Consider the following 22,241-nt stretch of genomic DNA (forward strand, 5'->3'; position numbering starts at 1 on the left):
TTTCAAACACGCCCAGGAAGCTGCAGGATCCAGATTTTGAGGCTGAACAGCTCTGTCTTTCTTCTTCGTCTTTGCCTATCACCTTTCTGAATCTACAAAGAGCTGTGAATCTTGAAGGGCAGGCTCTTGCAGCACTCATCATGACTTCAGATGGAGCAGGCTCCCAAGTGAAGTGAAGGGTGTTTCTGGTTTGTTTTTAAACAATAATAAAATATGCTATTATTTCAATGAGTATTTCAATAAAATATGAACTATGTCCAATATTTCAATGAAATGTGCTATTTCAGCACAAGAAAACGCTGGCATTAGTTTTATCTTGTGCTCTAGAGTTAGCAACAGAGAATCTAAGGAGAAACAGAGATAGATCTCTGGAAAGAAAGTGTTTTGCTTGTTTATTTTTCTTCCAGAACACCAAATAGTTGCCTTGGCAGGCAGGCTGCTCTGTAAGTGCTCCCTCCTGAAGACTCAGAGGTGTTTACAGAAATTGAAAGTTCCAGCAGTACATTTCCATGAGCTCATTACCAGTTCCACTTACAACCTTTAGATTTTGCAAGTACAAATGATTATCCACAGGGTATAACCTCTGCTTTGAGCTTTTGTTTTAATTACAAACAAAGTAGCAGAAGTCAGATATGCAATTACTGTAATGTCAGGGCATCTTTTTAGAATCTCTGCTTTGGTCACTTTTATTCAAAGCAACTCCAATGCCATTTCTGGCCTGCCTCTTTATGCTAACGAGCTAGTCCACTTGGCTCCTCCTCCTTCCTGCCTCCCTTAAGAACTGTTCACTTTCAGCTGTCACGGAGGGTAACAGACCAGACTTAGAAATCACTTGATTTAACTCAGCAGCACGTTTCTGTGTGTGTATTACTCTAGCAGTCTTCTCTAAATAATTGGGGCATTAGATTCATGTGAGCAGAAGGAGTCAAAAACTGCCAAAACGGCAAACTGTTAGAAAGAGCTACGTGGTAGGATTTTACACCAGAAGAGAAAAGTTTCAGTGTGCTTTGAAATGAAAGAAGAATTAAGTTGTGTTTTTATTCAAATGAATTGGCATCTTTATATGTAGGGGAAGTTATATTGGTAAATATTTATGTCAAGAATCATGACTGGGAAACACTCAGACGTTTCTTAGAGAAGTACATATTTTACAAGCAAGGACAGGGTCTGCATGTACATCTGTGGTTCTGGGTGTCTTGTGAAGACCATTTTAGGTGACCGGCAAAGGGAAGGAAATGCCCTAGTGATACTGGAGCCACAGTCATATTGCCAGTACCATGTCTACCATACAAAGAAAAGCCAGCAGCCACCTGTTCAACAGCCTGCACACCTATAAACTGAAGCTTCTGGAGGACCAGCCACAGCAAGGTGAGTCAGTCAGGCTAATGGGTCGTGTATTCTGTGACTTCCTGTCAATTTGTTTTCCCAGAAGAGTGGTGGGCTGGGGAAGTCTGGCTGTGACATGCTTTGCAATCTTTCATTTTTAAACTCTGAGAATAGACATGATAGTGATGCTTAGGGTGGGTTAACCTGGATTCACTATTGGTTTCTAAAGGATTATGAAAGACTATGAAGAATGCATATTTCTTGGAGTTGTCATTCTGAAACTTATGTGCTTAAACTTCTAGATGCTCTCATTTTTCTAGAGTATGCTAGATTTTGTGTAACTCAAAACACCCATCCAGCAAGGCTGAATCAGCTCCAGGGGGGATTTGCTGAGAGTAGCTTTAAGTTAGTCTGGCACTGTCTCCCCTGTCCTATCGCTAATGGTTCACTTTTGGACTTAAAGTTTAAGCCTAATTTTGTCTGGATTGCTGGCTCATTCATTTGTAAGCAAAATAAATATGTCGTTGGCTCTTTCCCTTTTATGGTCCAGAAAAAGCTGGAACAGACAGGGAAAAGTGTCACATTTCACATGATGGGCACTCATGCAGACTAAACTATCCACCTTGCAGCCATTTTCACCATCAGTCTTTTTTAAATTTCAAATCCACAACTCAGCCAGCTGCATCAATTAGTGGCAGATGGTTGACATGAATAGACAAGATGATCCTGCCAATCCATTCTGTCAGGGACAGCAAAGGACGCTTGTAGAAAAGGCTGTCACAGATGACATCACCACCCCCCAGAGGCCAAGGATTTACCCCAGACATTTCTAATTTCTCCTAATAACCTGTGATGGATCTGTACATGTATGAATGTCGGCTACAAGCTCTTTATTTATTTTTCTATAGACACAGTTTTAGATTTCAGTGGCATGGTGAGTGTTGGCGCATGGCCTGAAATCTTCCATTTGCAAGGTGGCATCTATGTGCTAACATTCGTGTGAATGTGTCAGGCCATCTCTCTGTATCAGTTCCTGGAGCTATGCAAAGTGACTCCATGCTGTTCAAGGCTTAGCATAGCATGGGTAGAAAATACTTCGTATTAAGTGAAAACAGCATAAATTTTTAAGACCATTCTGTACCACCAGGGCTCATATAAATTATTTTGAACTAACTGCCTTAGAACGTAAAGTCCTGGAATGTGTCAGGGTTTGATCATAGCACTGTGAAATGTTCTTGCTCCTCTCTTTGTGGACAATCATAATTCACCATAGATTTTTTGTTTGCTGCTCATTTTATTTGAAATATTTAAAGCTTCCTCCCCCCCAATTGCTGATGTAATATTTATTATAGAAAATTTGGTGGGGGGGGGGCATAAAGGAGATGGTAAAAATCACCGTAAGCCTACCACCCAAACAGAGTTGCTGTTGACAATTAATGTCTACTAGCCTTTTCTCCTATGCACACGTCCAGATTATTCTTTTGATTGATTTTTAACAAAATAGACTTATTTTGTATACAGTATTTTTTAAACTGCTTTTTAACTTAATAATAGATTATGAACAAATTTCCATGTCATTATATATTCTTCTGCAACTTATTTTTAATAGTTCTACGCTATTCCTGTATATGGATGTAGCAAAATTCCTTTAGACAATTCCCTATTGTAAGACATTTCATTTATTTCTAATTTTTTTACTGTTACTAAATAATAGTGTGTTTAACATAAGCTAATAGATAAATCATTGCAAAGATAAGATTAATTGCTTGGGATACATTTTTAGAGGTAGAATTGTGGGGTCAAATGATATGCATGTTTTTAAGATTTTTTTCTTGCCACATGCCATTCCAATGAGCAGTGTAGGGTATATTCCCAGGATTATTGCATATTAGTTTAAAAGTTCTTTCCCAATTTTATAAATGGAAAAATAGTATCCCATTGTTGTTTTAATTTAAGGCAGACTGTCTTAATGTTCTCTTTCTTACTGGCCATATCCAGAGCAGCCTGGAAATATCATTATGATGACATACTTCCCAAAATACCAACAAGACTAGAAGTCTGGTCTCCCTTCTCAGGCTGAAGCTTTTGCCTAGAATGTTTTGAAAGCAACCATATTCTTCCACAGCCCAGTCTCAAAATATCTTCCCACATAAACCACAATCCATAAAGTTGCGAAGCACGCTAGTGCAATCCAGATTGCTACAAGCAGTGTCCTCTGGAGATCTCGGTTGACAAATAACACTGGGCAGTGTTTGCTATGCTGCTAAATAGCATTCCAGTTACTGTCCTGGGGTGTAAAAGTATTCATTCAGCGCAGTGGCCCTGAGTTTTCTTCTAAGCTATATTTGCACCTTGTTATTATGCGAAGTTCAGCAAAGGTCCAGGGAAGCAAAGCCATTAGTTTCAGAGAATGAGATCTAGCTGTGGATTTATTCACCAAGGCATTCTGAGTTTGTGGCTTTGGCCTACCCCCAGCCAGACTAAGTTTCTAGCATACAGACCATGATTAATTGACATTTGACTCTTCTGAGGGAATGACCAGATTCAACACATGCGTACTTTCTGACCCTCCATGCTATATGCTAAAGTGCTTTATGTTAACTCTGAGGTATTTAACTCTTTCTACCCAGTCACTCACAAAAATGAACTTTTTGGGTGATCACATAGATAAAAGACACTTATTCTTCAGCAGTTATGTGGACGATGACTGCAAAGCACTGTGCCAGATGCTGGGTATGTAAGTTGAACTCAGCCAATTAAGTTGTGGTTTCCTGTCCACGTGGAGTTTATGCTCTTCGGCAACAGATGCTATACTAGTCTAGAGCCTACAGCCGCTAGGGTCCTCGCCTTACTTGTTGCTGTCTTGCAGCTTCTTGTGTGATATTTCAAATCCTTTTTTCTATAATATTGACCTGAGACCACATTTGTAAACATTAATTTATATGTCTACAATGCCTTAACAAAGTTTAGTACGTACACATTACATGCATTAGGCAGACTTACCCATCTCCATGTTTCATAATGCCTTAAAATTTACAAAGGGGTTTCAAATACATTATCTCATTTAATTTTCACAACAACCAGGTGACATAATGTATTAGTCATGGTTCTCCAGAGAAACTGAATCAACAGGATATTGTGTGTGTGTGTGTGCGTGTGTGTGTGTGTGTGTGTGTGTGCAGATAGGTAGATAAAGATAGACATAGACATAGAAGTAGAGATAGAGATAAAGATAGAGATTTATTTTAGCGGATTGACTCACATGATTGTGGAGGCTTGCAAGTCCAAAATCTACTGTGTGCGCCAGCAGGCTGGAGACCAAGGTGGCCGACCAATGCTGTAGTTGAAGTCCAAAGGTGGTCTGCTGGCAGAATTTCTTCTTGCTCAGGGTAGGTCAGTGTTTTTGTTCTACTGATTGGAGGAGGCCCACCAACATTATGGAAGGCAATCTACTTTACTCAAAGACCACCAATTTAAACGTAAATCTCATCCAAAAACATCCTCAGAGAAACATCCAGAATAATGTTTGACCAAATATCTGGCACTGTGGTGCAGCCAAGTTGACACATAAAATTAATCATTACAGGTAGGCGTCATTATCCTTATTTTTAAAGATGTGGAAAGTGGGAATCCTCAAAGTCAAGTGATTTTTCCAAGGTTATGTAGTTATTAAAGGCTACATTCATTACACTTCCTGCTATGTGCAGCTGTCTCATAAAATCCATGATTCCTAGTGTTATGATGTTTAATTTTTTTATTGATCATGATATATCAGGAAAACTTCTCTCTAGATACTCAAGATAAATTGGGATTCTTCCTGATTTTCTTTGTGTGTTCTCACACCAATTCTTTGACATGAACTGGGTGTCCTAAAATCAAGTTAATTCTGACACTACCCAGAGTTAGTGAAGACTAACTTCACTAACTTCACCAAAAGTTAAGGGCTCAATCTCACAAGACTGCCTCACTTCAGATGCCAGCTACAGATTTCTGGTGGCTCCAAGACACCTGTACTTCTGCCTGGATGACTACAAATTCAACTGCCCACAACCCTCTCAGGTTTGATAATTTGCTAGAACAACTCACAGAACTCAAAAACTATACTTATGATTAGCGTTTTATTATAAAGGATGCAAATGAACAGCCAGATGAAGAGATACACAGGGCAGGATCTAGGATGGTCCTGAGTACAGGAGCTTCAGTCCCCATGCAGCCAGGGTATACCACTCTCCCAGTGTATCACTAAGTTCAACAACCAGGAAGTTCCACTGAGCTGGATGTGCAGAGTTTTTATATGGGATTTCATTACATACGCATGATTGATTAAATCATTGGCCATGATTGAACTAGATCTCCAGTCCCTCTCTCTTCCCTGGAGGTTGGGGGTAGGGAGTAGGGCTGGAAGATCCAACCCTCTAAATAGGTGCTTGGTCTCTTTGCTGAGGCCAACCCCTTCCCTGAAATGATCTAAGGGCCCACCATGAGTCATCTCATTAGCATAACAAAGATACACAACTACAAGTCAGGAAGTTCTGTGCAAGGAATGAGGGACAAAACCAGATATATTCTTTATTATATCTCACTTTGACCATGATTTTCTGGATGTGTTCTGATCCTAATGTCAAGACAATTTCCTGCAAGTCAAGAAACAGATTAATGCCCTCAACCATTTATTTATTCAACGCATTTTTACTGAATATCTACCAAGTACTGGGTGCTATATTAGACACTGGAAATGCAAAGATGATTTTCTCCCAAGGTTGTTTTCTGTTGTGTGTTTTCTGAGGAATTCAGTAACAAGAACTAAGCTAATGATTCTTTTTCAACTTTCTGGGTGAAAGAAAAAGTGGTTCTATTCCATAATGTTCTGACTTGGCTGCATTCAACATCATTCTTTGCATTTTAGCCACAGTCCTCTGGAGGGTTTCAGAAGGCACTGAATCCACCTGAGAGCTTAGTAAATATAAATATAAAAGCTAAACTGTGCCTATTTACTGTGCCATCAAATTTCCTCTGAACCTAAACCATAAAACACAAATTACATTTAGATTCTTGCAAAAGCACTATTTCCTCTAAATATATTCTGTGAACATTCATGAATGTACTTAATTTAGAACACCAAAAGAATTTAACTGCTGGGAAATAAACATACGGCCATGAGAAAGGGAATCCAGTGGTATACAACTAAATAATGCTTTTCATATGAAAAGATAACGTGAAAAAATATACATTGTTTGCCTCTCGACATAGATTTGTATTAGCTTTCCTTTTTTGTGATTCTAAAGCAGTGATACTACATAGACAACACGAAATCTTTTGATGGTGCATAGTTAAGTGAAGTAGGATTAAAGGCAGAAGACCTACACATTTTCTTATTTCTGCTTTTCTTCCACCAAAAAGGAGCCTCAAAGAGACTCAAATGAATTTTGTTCTATCTGCAGAACCATCACTGGCATTTAAAGGCACAGATTGGTAGAAAAAATATAGGCCATTTAAAAATAATTAAGGAGGAGAGAACTCATATTCTGTTAGACTTAATCATGTAGAGGCTCCCAGCCAGTAAAGGAATCCTTTCCATAATAAGTCTCCCTGATAGATGGTTCATGTGTGAGGATTTGGAAAATACATACAATGGCTTGAATTTCATTTTCCCACCACACACTTATTAGGATGGCTACTGTCCAAAAAGCAGAATATAACAAGTGTTATCAAGAATACGGAGAAATTAGAATCCTTTTCACTGTTGGTGAGAGTGTAAAATGCTGCATCTGCTGGGGAAAATAGTACAGCAGTTCCTCAAAAACTAAAAATAAAATTACTGTATGATCCAGCAATTGTACTTCTGGGTATATACCCAACAGCAGTGAAAGCAAGAAATCAAATAGATATTTGCACACCAAATCTCATAGCAGCATTATTACAATAACAAAAAGGCGGAAGCAACCCATGTGTCCATCAACAAGTGAATGGATAAACAAAATGTGGTGTATACATACAATAGAATATTATTCAGCCTTAAAAAGAAAAGAAATGCTGGCATGTGCTACAACATGGGTGAATCTTGAAGGCATTATGCTAAGTGAAATGGGCCAGTCACAAATAGATATACACTATATGTTTCCATTAATATGAGATATCTGGAGTAGTCATTCATAGAGACAGAAAGCAGAATGGGGGTTGCCCAGGCCTGGGAGGGGGAATAGGAAGTTATTGTCTAATGGTATAGAGTTTTAGTTTGGCAAGTTGAAAAGAGTTCTGGAGACTGCGCAGCAATGTAAATGCAGTTAACACTACTGAACTGGACCTTAACAATGATTAAGATGGCAAATTTTATGGTATGTGTATTTTACTGTAATTGTTTTTAAGCCATGGCTGCCCAAAGCCATCTCTAATCACATTTCTGAAGTTGGACTTCAAAAAAACCTTTCATTTTTCCTATTCCTAAAACCAAAACTAGGAGGAAATAGTCTGCTCATCCTTAATTCCCAAAAGCTATTTCCTTGAAACATTAATAAAATTAATAAACCCCTAACTAGGTTAATCAATAAAAGATTGAAAACATATTATCAATATTAGGAATGATTTAGAGGGTGTGATTATAGGTCCTATAGATATTAGAAAGATAATAAGGGACTATTATCAATAACACTGTCAGAAAGGTCCAGAAATAATATAAACAAATTCAACACCCACTCATGTAGAAGAAACTTGAAAAGGATTTGGAATAGAAGGGAACTTTCTCAACCTGGTAAAGAACATTTCAAAAAACTGACAGCTAACATAGTAAGTAACTTTACTATCCATGAAAGACTAACACTTCCCTGCAAATATTGGGAAGAAAACAAGGATGTCCACCATAATCACTTCTATTCAACATCATGGAATAGGACTGGGGGTTCGAGCCAATGTAGTGAGTTAAGAGAAAGAAGAAAAAGCCTTACATATTGGAAAGAAAAAAGTAAAACTATCTTTATTCACAGATTATTGATAGTCAGTATAGAAAAATCCTTAGGGATCTACTAAAAAAAGAAACACTTGAACAAACAAATGAGTTTACCAAGGTCACAGGATAACAGCATACAAAGTCAATATACAAAAAACAACTATATTTCTGTATATTAGCAAAGACTAATTAGAAATTGAAATCTTCAAAGTATCTTTATGATAGAAAAAAGGAAATACTTATGGATTAATTTAACAGAATATGTGGAAGGCGAGTACACTTAAAACAACTAAGCGTTACAGAGAGAAGCTAAAGAAGATTGAACTAAGTCCATGAGTTGGCAAGCTCAATATTTTTGCGATGTCTATCCTCCCTAAACTGATCTAGAGAGTCAAGGCATCCCAATCAAAATTCCAGCAGGCATTTTTTTTCAATTGACAAGCTAATTTAAAATTTATAAGAAAATGCAAAGGATGTAGAATAGCTAAATCAATCTTGAAAGAGAAGAATAAAATTAACAACTTACGCTTTTGGATTTCAAGCTCTAACAATCAAGATGGTATAATATTGGTATAAGGATAAAAAGTTGCTCGTTGGAACAGAAGAGGGAGCCCAGAAATTGATCCATTCATATAGGAATTGATTTTTGACAAAGATACCAAGATAATTCAAGGGGGGAAATGACAGTCTTTTCTGTAATAGTCCAGGCACAAATGGATAGACAGGTTACTAAAAATGAACCTCATTACCTACCTTACACAAAAATTAATTTTAGATGGAAGATGACTAAAACACAAAAGCTAAATCTATAAAGCTTCTTGAAGAAAACATAGGAAAATCTCTTCACAAAAAGTGGAATAGGCAGTTTTTAGTCAGGCACAAAAAGTACTAATCATAAAAAATAGATATATTAGACTGTCAACATTAAAAATATCTGTTGTTTAAAAGATAACATTAATAAAAGAAGAGAGAAGACTGGGAGAAAATATTTGTGATACATAGATCCGAAAAAGGACTTAGAATATGTAAAGAACTCAATATAAACAATTTGATTAAAAAATAGCAAATGATCTGTCAGAGATTTCAAAAAGAGAATATGCAAATGGCCAATAAGTGCATCAAAAAATGCTCAACATAATTAGTCATCAGGGAAATGCAAATTAAAACCAGTGTGAGATATCACTGCTCATCCACCAGAATGGCTCAAATTAAAAATATTGATGAAACTATGTGTTGGGGAGAATGTGGAGCAACCAGAACTGCCATTCATTGCTGTGAAGTAGTGTGACCACTTTAGAAAATAGTTTGGCAGTTTCTTATATAGTTAAATCTACACCTATCCTATGATCTAGCGATTCCATTCTTACGTATTTTCCCAAGAGCTATGAAAATGATCTGTTCACAAAAAGCTTGCACAAGAATGTTTGCAGCAGATTTTATTCCTATGAGCTCCAACATGTGAACAACCCAAATGTACATAAGCAGGTAAGTGGATAAGCAAATTGTAGTAGATTCATGCACTGGAATACTACTCAGTAGTAGAAAGGAATGAATTACTGATATGTGTAACCACATAGATGAATCTCAAATGTGCACAACACTTTGGGAGTAAAGACAGGAGGCTGACCTTGAGGGATGAAGGGCCAAGATCTTGGCACACGCTTAACACATATACCAGTGTGCATCACATGTGGGCTAGTGAGCTCCAGCAATAGCATACATTTTAACCCTTATTGATATGCTGTGTCATGGAAGGCCATGTATTGAAGATGTTCTAGACACTTTAGATGGTAAGTTCCACTAGGGGCTATAAGATCCCTTTCAAAACTAAGATTCTATGATTTGCCCATAATTATTTCATTCAGGTTGACGTTGTCTCCGCAATTGTGTTGTACAAGTCCTTTGAGAGCTGCAAACTGGGTTTATACCCTGGACCACACCACAGTGTTAATATGTCACTTATAAACAAATCACATTTATGGAGTGTTTGTTGTATGTCAGACACTGTTTTAAGCACTTTTCATGTGTTAGCTCATTTCTTTATGAAAGCCCCATGAGATAGATAATGTCAAGACCTCACAGCTGAGGTCCTGAGCCAAGACCCTAACCAAGAAACCTGACTCCAGAGCCCATGCTTTCAGCTACGCTCACTTCCTCTTATGGGGGCACAAAATAGATGCTCAGCTAAGCGCCTGTGAAGGGCCTGAGTGTGGCTGACCCTTGAACTCAATTTGTGGTTCAGTTGTTTAAAATGTGTTGTTATTGAAGTCATTAGTTAATTTCCATATAAACTACTAACCACATCCAACTGTCTTCCAAAAGGGTGTATTTGACTCTAAAAGAAACAGGTGAGAAAATGCAGCTGTATCAGTGCAAACACATCAGCCCAGAACAGGTGGCCTGCTTCCTGGCCTAGCAGTTTTCTTTTAAACTTAAATAACTGCACAGTCTAGATCTCTTACGCTGCATGAAGGGTGAAAGATGGCAATGTACCGTTTTTGGAACTGGGCTGATATGACCTTGGAGAGAGAGTTTGGGTTTTGACAAAATAAAAAAGCACTATCTAAAACTCTAAATTAAAAAGGGGCTAAATAATAGTCAGTATTATAATTCATCTTTTTATTTTAACTGAGGACTCTATTCAAAGTGCTGACTCAACTATTATATTAAATCATTAACTTGACTTGAAATCTTAACTTTTAGGTAAGGTAAGTTTCACAACTGAGTTGCTTTCTTTTTTTCTTGGTGAGGAAGGTTGGCCCTGAGCTAACATCTGTTGCCAATCTTCCTCTTTTTCTTTAAGGCAGATGGTCCCTGAGTTAACATCTGTGCCAGTCTTCCTCTTTTGTATGTGGGTCACCACCACAGCATGGCCACCAATGAGTAGTGTCGGTCTGCACCTGAGAACCGAACCCAGGCTGCCAAAGTAGAGCCCACCAAACTTAACCACTAGGCCATGGGGCCAGCCCCTCAGTTGCTGTTTAATGAAGTCTGTTGGCACATCTAGCATAATATCCAAAAGCTGGGCTTCAAAATGCAGTAAATACCTATATTCAGTAAGAAGCTGCATTTCTTCTACCCAGCGATCAGCGATCTTATCCCCCATGGATGGCAGTAAACAAGCGAGAGGTCAGAGGACTCAGATCTAGACTTCTAAGAAGGTGTGATAGTCTGCAGATGTCTTTTGATATTAACTAAAGCAACACCAAAAGAGCCTAAAACATGCATCTGTGAGTTGAGCCCGAAGGAGGACAGGGGTTAAATTGGAACTGAGGAGATAGGACACGGCCTGTATACTCAAACAGGAGAAAGAAGGAAGGGATTTTATAAATGGCCTGTATCATTGCAGGATGGGCTTCAGGTCCTAAAAGAACAGAAGGCTAACAGGACACAAATTCCTTCCCCTCAGCAGATTGAAACTACCAGACCTCCAGAAACTACAGCTCAATAACTTCGTCCTCCCTCTGGAGGAGGGATCCATCTGGATGGAAAAGCCATACTTCATACCTATATAATGACTGATTTAAGTAATTGGCACCAAATCCTTTCTTGTTCTGATAAAAGAAGGTAATTTGTGATAAGGAGGGATGTTGCCATCTAGAGAGAAGAGAGCAAAGTAAGGAGAAAATCTTCAAATGTTGGAAATGGACAATTTTGGTCTAGGGTCAGCTGTGTTAAACTTTAGTTGTCTGCAGAGAAATGAAGTTGCAGATAAAGATTTGTGTGTATGCGTGCTGTTGTCTGCTGAGCATGGGTAAAACACACCATTGCTACTTCTGTTTGTTCAACAAGACTAACTTTGTTATAAAGGGTGTCATTCTCAAGTGTGGATGAAAGGTTTGGTGCTATTTGCCGTTTTTCTTTTTGAAAACTGAAAAAGCTAAAGTTAACTAGTAGAAGCAATTGTTTTGATAGTGAGATGAAGCAAAGTAGATTTAGGGGGAGTTGTAGAAACAACTCTACCTACAAATTTTAAGATGAGAAAAACAAAGATACAGAAAACAAGTGTTCAGAAAACATCATAATAGATGTGCCAAAATTCTTTCCATTTTTGTGAACATTTCTTTCACATTTTAAACCTGAAACTTGCAATATGGTTATTGTCCATTTACTTGCTCATAGCAGGCAATTAATTTTTATTAAATAAATCAATGCTTTTTTCCCCAAAATTTCCTCCAAGTGATTGATATTAATAAATCACTGACAGGGCTTCAAAGATCACGTAGTCCAACTGATTTTACATATTAGGAGACTGAATCCAGAGGAGCGAATTAATCTACTCAAAGTTAGTAGTTAGTGCAGAGAATTGAGGCTATACTTCAATCTACATTATCTAAGAATTTTATGATATAAGGGCCATCATTATTAAAAGTACCTAAAATGGATAAAAAAATTAAGATGGGATAAATTTGTTTTATCTCATTTTTTTAAATATTCATAAAAAGAGTATTTATTTGATGTGTAATAATCCTAATATTAAGCATGTAGAGAAAATGATGAGTGTACAAAGGAGCAGGGAAAAGAGAAATGGGAAGAGTGGAGGGAGGAAAATGTGTGGGGAGGCAAAAAAGGTGAGTGTTAGAGATAAATATGGAACCAAATGGAAGAAAAGAGGAAAAGGCAAATGAGGAAAAGCTGATTTTAAAAAAGAAGGCCCAAAATTTGATATATAAATACAATGGAATATTATTCAGTCTTAAAAAGAAATGAAATTCTGACACGTGCTACAACATAGATGAACCTTGAAGACAATATGCTAAGTGAAATGTCAGACAGCAAAAGACCAATATTGTATGATTCCACCTGTATGAGGTACCTAGAATAGTCAGATTCAGAGTCAGAAAGAATAACAGTGCTTACCAAGGGCTGGGAGAGACGGGAATGGGGATTACTATTTAATGGGTACAGAGTTTCTGTTTGGGTTGACGAAAAGGTTCTCGCAATGGATGGTGGTGATAGTTGCACATCACTGTGAATATACCTAATGTCACTGAATGGGACATTAAAAAAGTATTGTTATGTATATTTTCCTAGAATAAAAAACATCTTTTTTTAAAAAAAAGACATCACATAGTAACAATATCTCCTCTAATCCTTTCATCTTGACTTGTCATAATAATTCAATGATCATGAAAGCTTGAAGGGAAGAAAATGGGTAAATATAAAGGATTGTTCTCAGTTTTCTTGAGAATTTTTGAAGTTGTATAAGTTTGAAGAGTGAAAGTTTTTCTCTTGTAATTTTCTTTAGCACAATGAACAAAATGTTTCTGGTAAGGTTTATACATTGCTACCTGGCCTTTACTTCTCCCAGACTAGTTCTAAATCAACGCAGTAAGATCTGTGCAGAACCATCTGCCTCAGGCATCGCAGTATTCCTGCGCCATTTCTGTGCCCTGAGGGCCAGCAGGGCATTTCAGCAAGGGTGAATGCTGGCTTGCCGGGGCTTCTGCGAGTTCCCAAGAGGAGAATGAGGTCCAGGCCTCCTGGGCTTGTGAGTGCCTTGAGTGACAATGCTGCTCCTTTCTTCCTGCCTAGGCCTCCGAGGTCCTGTTCTCAGTGGAATAACATCCATTTATTCCTGTGGAAACGGGAAAACAAGGAGCCTTTTCTCCTGCTTGCTCAAAGGCTCAGGACAAAGGGGAATAAGTTTAAGGAAAAGTAACTTGGAATTGGAAGAAGTTGTAATCAAGCTTCTCCGTCTGGCCTGTGTCCTTGGAATCCGTGAAGGAATTTAAAAATAATGTGCTTCTTTACTGAAGAGGAAGAGCTTAAATTTATCTGAATTCAATATATAAAGCTGTATTTCAGCCATATTGACTTATTAATAGTCTTTGTGAGGAATGATTTAATTCTTACTAATATGCTATTTTGTGTCAAAATCACTTCTTTAATTTTAGCAGTACAGAATACACTAGAGAATTACTTAAAATTAACTTTGACCTGTGCGTTTTAAACCTGTGCATGTGTCTGCACAATATTTATCTTCAACCTGCCGTGAAACCTAGACTGTATTTCCCTTCCCCACTCCCTCAGCAAAATGGAGAGACCCATTTCTAACATATGGAAGCATTTTCACACTGCAAGTTATTCTGAGGGGAAAATATGTGATTTATAAATGCTATCAAATGAAATATGTGTTTCCAAATGGTACCAAGTTGACCAAGCACATCTTAGGACACATTCTGCACCTTTATTACCCCATCGGCGTAAATGAATGGACAGCAAACAGCTCCTTCTCGAATTATCAATCCAGAGGTCCCACGTTCATTGCGGCTAAACATGTTCAAGTCATCAAAGACTGCAAGTAACCTTATCACAAAAGCACACAATAGTTTTATTGATAAACAAAATAACACCTCCGAATTATGGAGAAATGGATATGCTCTGTCAAAAGTAATAAATTCTTCTGAGTTATTTGTGCCAGTGGCTGAAAATAAATATTGACACGGAGATTTCAAATTGCTAGGTTCACCACACCATTAGCCTGCCGACATTCTTAAACAAACCTCTTTAGAGTCAGAACATGAACAGAAAATGGTAAGAGTAAGTGAAGCATCTTGCAGTGTTTACAGATGGCAAAACAAAAGTGCAGGAAGACCCACAGTCTGGGATCACATCTCAACCTGGCTTGTATAGACCATGGAAGCAGGAGAGCTGTCATGGCCTGGGCATATCACAACTTCAGAAGAGAAGCAGCTGTAAAACAGTCGTTCAACTCAAAATGGAAGCCAGGAGGGAGCCTTTCTTACAGGAAAAAGCATGAGATTTAGAGTCAGCTCTCATGTGTGTTAGTCCCAGGTCTCTAAGTATTAGCTGTGTAGCCTTGGGCACATCCTGTAATGTTAGAGTCTTAGTCACTTCAATCACTGACCTCTGGAGGATCGTGTGATGTACTAAGAGCTGCAGCTTACTGAGCATTTCCTACGTGCCAGGCGCTGTGCCTTGTCTTTTACCTACATTACCTTGCTTAATCCTTGCAACAACTCTCTGAAGTCTGTCTCATTATCCCTATTTTACAGATGAGGACATTTAGGCTCAGGGGGATCAAATGACCTGCCCTAGCTCACTCAGTGAGTAAATTGAGGCGATGGAGTTTCAATCCATGTCTTTAAGCTCTTGGAAAGCTTAGATTTTTAAAACCATGCATTCTGTCTTCTTGCAATCATTCCTTCAGTCGCCAAAGACTAATATATTTAAGAATGTTTTATAATAAGTAAAGTGTGATGCAAATATAAGTCTTTATGTTATGTCAGTGAATAAAGGAAGAATCATGGGAAATCACCAAGTCTAACTTTTCATACTACTTCTTAAGGTCACATTAATTTAAACATTTCAAAGGGCAAAAGGGTAAAGACTAACCACGACACGCATAAGCATGTCATATGGTAGCTATTGTCTTTAAGAAGAAAGAAAAAGAAATAATTCAAAGAGAAATGTTTTGACACTGGAACAATAGTAAAATTCAATGGAGTATGCTGTGATGTCTACTGAAAAAGTCACTGATCATCCCCAAATATAAAGTACACTGCACATGATGACCATATCTTTTGGGATCAATTACAGAACGTTCTCAAAAATATAGAGCCAGTTTCTTCCATCATCCCTGCATTTTGATTGATGGAGTGATTTTGCCAGATGTTCTATACCAAACGATTTAACTAAAATTCTCTTTTTTTTCCACATCTGTGGACATCTCTATTTCTAAAGACATTAGTGAAGTAAATGACTTTAAGAAATGAGAAGAACTTTTCTTCAACAGGATTATTGCTGCTGTAAATCTCCAGATTCTAAAATACAAAGGAAATTAAGTCACTGGCTATAGCCCACTACCACATATGACTGGATAATCAATTAAGTGACACAGTTTGGAGTCGAGGTTGGGTTGAGCATGCATTCAACACAGAATTTTCAGGACTTTGTTCTACTTCCAGAAGTGTAGCAAGGTCTTTGTTTGAGACAACCTCTGAATCTTCTTGCTCACATCAGAGAGCTGTATTATCTTCATAACTTGGTTTTTCAAAATTGGTTGGTGTCCAGATCTAGACCATGTACAGACCAGTGCAGGAAAGAGTCTAGAGTCTTTGGAACTTAAAATGAGTGGATCCCTTGAAGATTATCAGCATCAGAAGCAGATGAGTTCAGAAAATAGGATGGATTAGATAAAGCTCTGGGTGACGACGGTTGTATTCAGTGGATTGAGATAGTTTTCTCATCTTCTTTTCCAATTTCCTATCCTGAAATGATTCCCACTCTGAAAATGAGTGATTTCTTTATCAGCATGGTATTGATGAGAAGAGAAATAACTTTCATTGTTGTATTCTAATGTTGATTCTTTTTGTCTCTAGTGTGTACTTTTCATAATGAATCAAAACTAGAAATGCTAGATTTCTTAGAGTTGGCAGTTTATAAGTTCATTTCCAACAAAAACTTAAAGCAGTTCAAAAAACTTTGGATTGAAAAGGGTGAGTGTTTTCCCCTTTTACTTCATATACTGTATTTATTCCAACAGGCTTGTATTTATAGTACACACGTTTGGTCATAACTTCAGCAGGGATGACCAGGGCTGGAATTGCTCCAGCAGGGTCCATTCATCTTGTATCTCAAGATGAGTCAGTGCTTCATGAGTCATCCCAGAAACTTCCTGCATAAACTGCCTGTGTTTCTCTCTGAGGTCCTGGTTATTTTACCTTCAAGTCAGTACAAAGTGTCTCATGAAATAGAATCAAGAGTGTCCCATCACAGTTAATAATGTCACTCTGTGACCCTACCACTCTCTTCTGTAAAGACATACTTTCTTATATTTGGTGGGAAATGTGTTGTTTATTTCATTCCCTCTGTATTTTTACAGAGTCCCCCCGATATGGCTAGAAATAAGTACAGAATGTCTCACACTCATGGTTCCCTTGTGAATTGGCACGGATTCCTTTTTCTTCCAGGGCTACAATTTTCTCTTTCTTAAAACTGTTTTAGAATACTTAATATAGTTTTGAATTTTTGTTTGTTCTTTTTGAAAAAATCAAGATTGTGATTCAGACCCACTGTGTCTCCTCTTCCTGGGGCTCAATACAGAGATTAAGGTCACCTGCTATGATTTGTCTATTTTTTTCTACAGAAGATATCACTTTTTACAGTTGAAACTTCAGATGCTTCAAATTCTTGTTGAAGAATCTTAGTACTATGACAAATGTTTTTTGATGTAGTTTTTGCTTTGAAGAAATGGACATTTTAATTAACATTTAGCAATCTCAAGCAGAAACATTTTATACGAAATTTTTTTCAAGAAAAAAAGTCGTATTTCAAACATATTATTAAAACAGAAAACAAACTCTTGCATCAGAGAGGAAATCCTTAATTGCTTCAAGCAGAGTATCTGAATGACTGATTTCAATATCAATATTGACATTTCAATAGCCTTACCACAGACATTTCTTTCTAAGTCTTCAGAATAGCCCTTGACTTCATCTTACATTGAACCATAACAATCACAGGATGTGGTTTGAGTAGTAATTATTTTCTCATTAATTGTCAGGTCACTTAGAACATCTGGAGGCTTGGTTATTAACTCTAGGAGTCTCCATGCCATCTTCCCGAGTTTGGTCTCAGCTGACAGAAACCTGGAGGTGCTGTCGAGGACTGCTTCTCAAATGTGTACACAAATCACCTGGCGATCATGCAAAATGCAGACTCTGATTCAGTGGGTCTGAGGTGGGCCGTGCGAGTCTGCATTTCTACCAAACTCCCAGGTAATGCTACTGGTCTGTCTGGACCACACTTTGAGGAGCAAGGATCTCTCAAACTATTTATGGGCCACGGCCTGAATTCAGAAACTTCCTGATAGTACAAAAGAAAATGAATAAGGAAGATAGGAGCTCGACAAGGAGAAGTGAGAAGAAAACTAGGGGTAAGAATAAGATAATGAGTGAAAGGAAAAAGAAAAACCTTTGAGGAACAATGAGGTATTTCCTCCAGAGCCCACGAGAGTGGGGGTGGGGGGGGCGACTGTAAATCCTATGTTAATAGGACTGGAGAGGAGGAGGGGAGGGAATCTCACTTTTATTGAGAGTCTGCTGTGCAACCTGTACTACGACATATTGCTATACATTTGTGTATGTATATATGTGTGTGTGTGTATATATATATATATATATATAAATGCATGTATATATGAAGGATAGATAGATACATAGATAGATAGATGTTCTGCTTTGTTCCAAAAAGGTTTGAAGAGGAAGCTGTACTAGGTGCTCTCACAAGCATACGTTGCTTCAATCCTCATAACAACCCTTTTAAAATATACAGAGAGAGGTGATAAAGCTGAGGCCTGGAGTAATTTTTTTAAAAACACATCTCTAGGACCATTTGACCTCACTGCTCCAAAATCCTTGCTTCGACCAGTCAGAGAGCAGAACACAAGAGAAAGAGGGAGAGGAGGACAGGCTTAAAGGACAATGTTGGAGCCTGGAGTGAGATAGTACAGAGGAGAAGAAATTAGAGAAGAGGATGTGGCAGAGACACATGGGTTGGTCCAGGAAGAAGGGAAGAGGAAAATGCAGGGCCTGCTAGGGCTGCAATTCAAGTGGATAATTCTAGTCCTGGTAGCAATTAGAGGTGACCCATTTGGCAGCGGCTGCCCCTCTGCAGGGGGGTTGTTGTCACCCTCTTTCCTGCCGACACTGTTTCCACAACCTTTTCAGCCCTGGCTAGAGTAGCCTGGTTCTATCCAGTGTGGAGAGCTTGGTTTTCACTTTCCCTAAACCACCAAAACAGCAAGAAAGTGGCCTGCAGGACTACGTGGGAGAAGCTGTGTAGCAGAAACTTGGAGCCCCTAGAAGCTGGCTGCCTCCATTCTCACTGGGACTCTGAGTCCAAGGTACTCCATCCTCAGTCTCTTCCTCCTCCTCTGCTTTCAGCTCAGTAGATCCTTTCAAACCTCCTCCTCTGAGATAATTCATCAAGAAAAGCCTCCAGTTACTTTCCTAGATGAAACAGATTGCTTTGTCAAGACACTGAGTGCCAGTTAAACACATGGAAATAAAGGGTCTGGACAATCCACCCAAAATTTTTTGGGAAAAATTATGGTACATAGAATAGGGGAAAAAAAGTTTATGTCTACTGATAATACTGACCATTATAGCACTTAAGAATCCTAAAGAACAAAGCTCTTATGTATATTCATAATCTTCTAACTGAATTCTTGTCTGGAGACTCAGAGGAGTGTTTTGAATAAAGATGAAGGACAAGAACATAAATGCCTCTCAGAAGTTTCGATGGCATTATGAAGAGCAGATCTTCAGTTATTCAGGGGAGTTTCCATTGCATTCTGAACTCAGTGAATCCATCTTGCTTATGCTTTTGTTTCCATATATTTCTACGTAAAGAACACTCAGGACCAAGAAATAAGATATTGGATGATTGCTACGCAGTATAACTCAATAAGAAGTCTATTCTTGGCAAGGAGCATGAGATCTGTCCTTTAATTATGGGCATCTGACACTATGGTAGAAAAGGAATTATTTTTAAATTTAGTTTTTATTTTTTCAAAGTTATACATATTCATGTGGTTTAAGGGATCAACTTGTTCTACAAGACTTTTGTGGAAAAAACAGCAGTTTCCTCCTTGCCCTGTCCTTTGCTCTCCCTTTCCTTGGTCCCCAGAGGCAACAGCATCTAACTCTCCTAGCTTTCTTTTGGAATTAACCTCCATATCTTCAAATATCAGGCATTTAGTGCTATTTCTTTCTATTTATGTTTAGGCATTACTGATTTGCCACTATGGAAGAATTTATATCCATTGCACAGATTTCTCCCAACTCTATAATTACTACTGCTACATACATGCACACTTTCTATTCCCCCGTCATCCCAAAATTGTTGTATCATAAATTTGATTAGATCAAAATTTAGTATTGACATCATTGTGTGAAACTATCACAATTGATCCAAATAAGATTTAAGCTTCCTTTTCCTTTCTTGCCCAACTTTTTGTTTTCCTTGGATTTAATAATTGTGTCATGGGGTCTTTGTTTTGTTTTCTTAGTTCTCTATGTATTTATTACCAATCTCCAAGCTCTCCTCTAATCATCTAAATATCCTTTCAGAATATTCAACCTCTTGAGATATGCAAATGCTTTTAGTCACATCTTTGTGGAGACATCTTTCCTGGAGTCTCCACAGAGACTTACCCCCTGGTGGACTGGTTGCTGTCTGTGATTGGCATACTGCTGTCATTCTGGGCTATCCCCTCACCATCATCCTTGAGACTGTTTTCACGTCTCTTGAGTTGGCTCCTCTGTGTCTTGGATCCTTAGTTTACTAGCTCTTTTGGTAGAGCCTCTCCTCCAGAAGCATCCTAAGAATGGGTGCATGTGGGATATGCATTTTGAGATCTTGCAGTTTGGAAAGGCTTTTATCATATCTTCACACTTAGTCAATGGTTTATATTAATAAATAATTCTAGACTGGAAATCATTTCTACTCAGAGTGTTAAAAGCATTGCTCCTTTGATTCTAGTTTCTGGTGTTGTTTTTGAGAAACCTAAATCCATTCTGATACCTGACCTGTTGTACGTGAACTCTTTTGCTCTCTTCTTGTTGCTTTTAGGAACTTTTCTTTGTCTGCAGTATTCTAAGATTTCATGATGTGCACTGGTGTGAGTCTATTTTCAGGTACAATCCTGAACATTGGATAGACTCTTTCAATCTGGAAACTTATGTCCTTCAATTTGGGGAAATTTTAATAGTCTATTTGTTGATAATTTCATCCTCTCTGTTTTCTAAGTTCTCTTTTTCTGGAGCTCCTATTAGTCAGGTGTTCAAGTGATTCTTGAACTAATCTTCTGGGTTTTCTTATATTTTTCTCATATTTTCAATTTCTGTTCTTTTGCTCTGCTGTCTTGGCTACTTACTAAACTTATTCAATAGAAGATTGAATAAGAAGATTTTCTAAATCTTCTATTGATTTTTTGATCAACATTGATTCTTTTGATTCTACTATCATATTTTGAAGTCTAATTTCTAAAAGCTTATTCTTGTTCTTTGCTGTTCTTAATATCTTTCTTTGCTTCATGCATGTTTCATCTTTATGAGGACATTAATTATATATGTATAAATATATTTTTAAAAACTCTCTGTTTCGTCTTTTTCACCCAATGTTCTTTTCTCCCACTTGTTCATTTGATCACTGTATTTTTTGTCTGGTGATCCTTGACTGCCTGCTTGTATTTAAGAAAGGGGCACTCACTAAAAAGCTGATTGGCACCTCTGTGTACCTGAACTGGGGACTCATCATTTGACTTGACCATTCATTGGGGAATTCCTATGTCTTTAGATCCTTTCTTTTGGGTTAGTCAGACTCTCCAGAAAAAAAATCTTCTAATTTCCTTCTTGGAGGAAATAAATCTGGCTGCCAGCATTCTACGTACTGAGTAGAAAGAGAGCGCTAAAGGCCTCAACATTTTGTATGCATGGTAGGCAGAATAATGGCTCCCTAAAGTTGTCTATATCCTAATGCCCAGAACCTGTGAATACGCACACTTATGTGGCAAAAGAAACCTTGCAGATGTGAGTAAATTAAGGATCTTGAGACAGGGAGATTATCCTGGATTACTCAGTGGGCCCAATGCCACCACAAAGGTCATTATAAGACAAAGAGGGAAGCAGGAGTGTCAGAATCAGAGAAGGAGATGTGGCAGCAGAAGCAGAGGTTGGAGTGAGGTGAGGCCACAAGCACAAGAATGAGGGCAGCCTCTAGAAGCTGCAAAGGCAAGAAAATGGATTGTTCCATGAGCCTCCAGAAGGAACACAGCCCTGACAACCCCCTGTAGACTTCTGACCCCAGAATTGTAAGATACCAAATTTGTGTTGTTTTAAACCACTAAACTTGTGGTCATTTGCTATAATAACAATAGGAAACTAAGATAGTATGTAAGCTTTCACCTACTCACCACTCTTTTCATTACAGAACCTTCACGATA

General features: G+C 38.0%; 1 protein-coding gene across 5 annotated transcripts in view; it reads left to right on the forward strand.

The window, feature by feature from the left end:
* The first annotated feature begins 542 nt into the window (after positions 1 to 542).
* The window catches only part of RANBP3L (RAN binding protein 3 like), a 47,116-nt gene continuing 25,417 nt past the window's right edge, over positions 543 to 22,241 (forward strand). Inside the window, exons 1-2 of one of the 5 annotated variants that reach the window (XM_070519757.1) lie at positions 814 to 1,368; positions 17,799 to 18,012. In XM_070519757.1, coding sequence (XP_070375858.1) covers positions 17,940 to 18,012 — 73 coding nt within the window. In that variant the 5' untranslated portion in view covers positions 814 to 1,368; positions 17,799 to 17,939. Of the gene's footprint in view, positions 1,369 to 17,798; positions 18,013 to 18,963; positions 19,140 to 22,241 lie in introns of those variants that run through there. The other 4 variants (XM_014831265.3, XM_070519760.1, XM_070519759.1 and 1 more) reach the window with 4 other exon arrangements.

The sequence above is a fragment of the Equus asinus genome, chromosome 10, assembly GCF_041296235.1.
Source record: "Equus asinus isolate D_3611 breed Donkey chromosome 10, EquAss-T2T_v2, whole genome shotgun sequence".
Classification (NCBI taxonomy): Eukaryota; Metazoa; Chordata; class Mammalia; order Perissodactyla; family Equidae; genus Equus; species Equus asinus.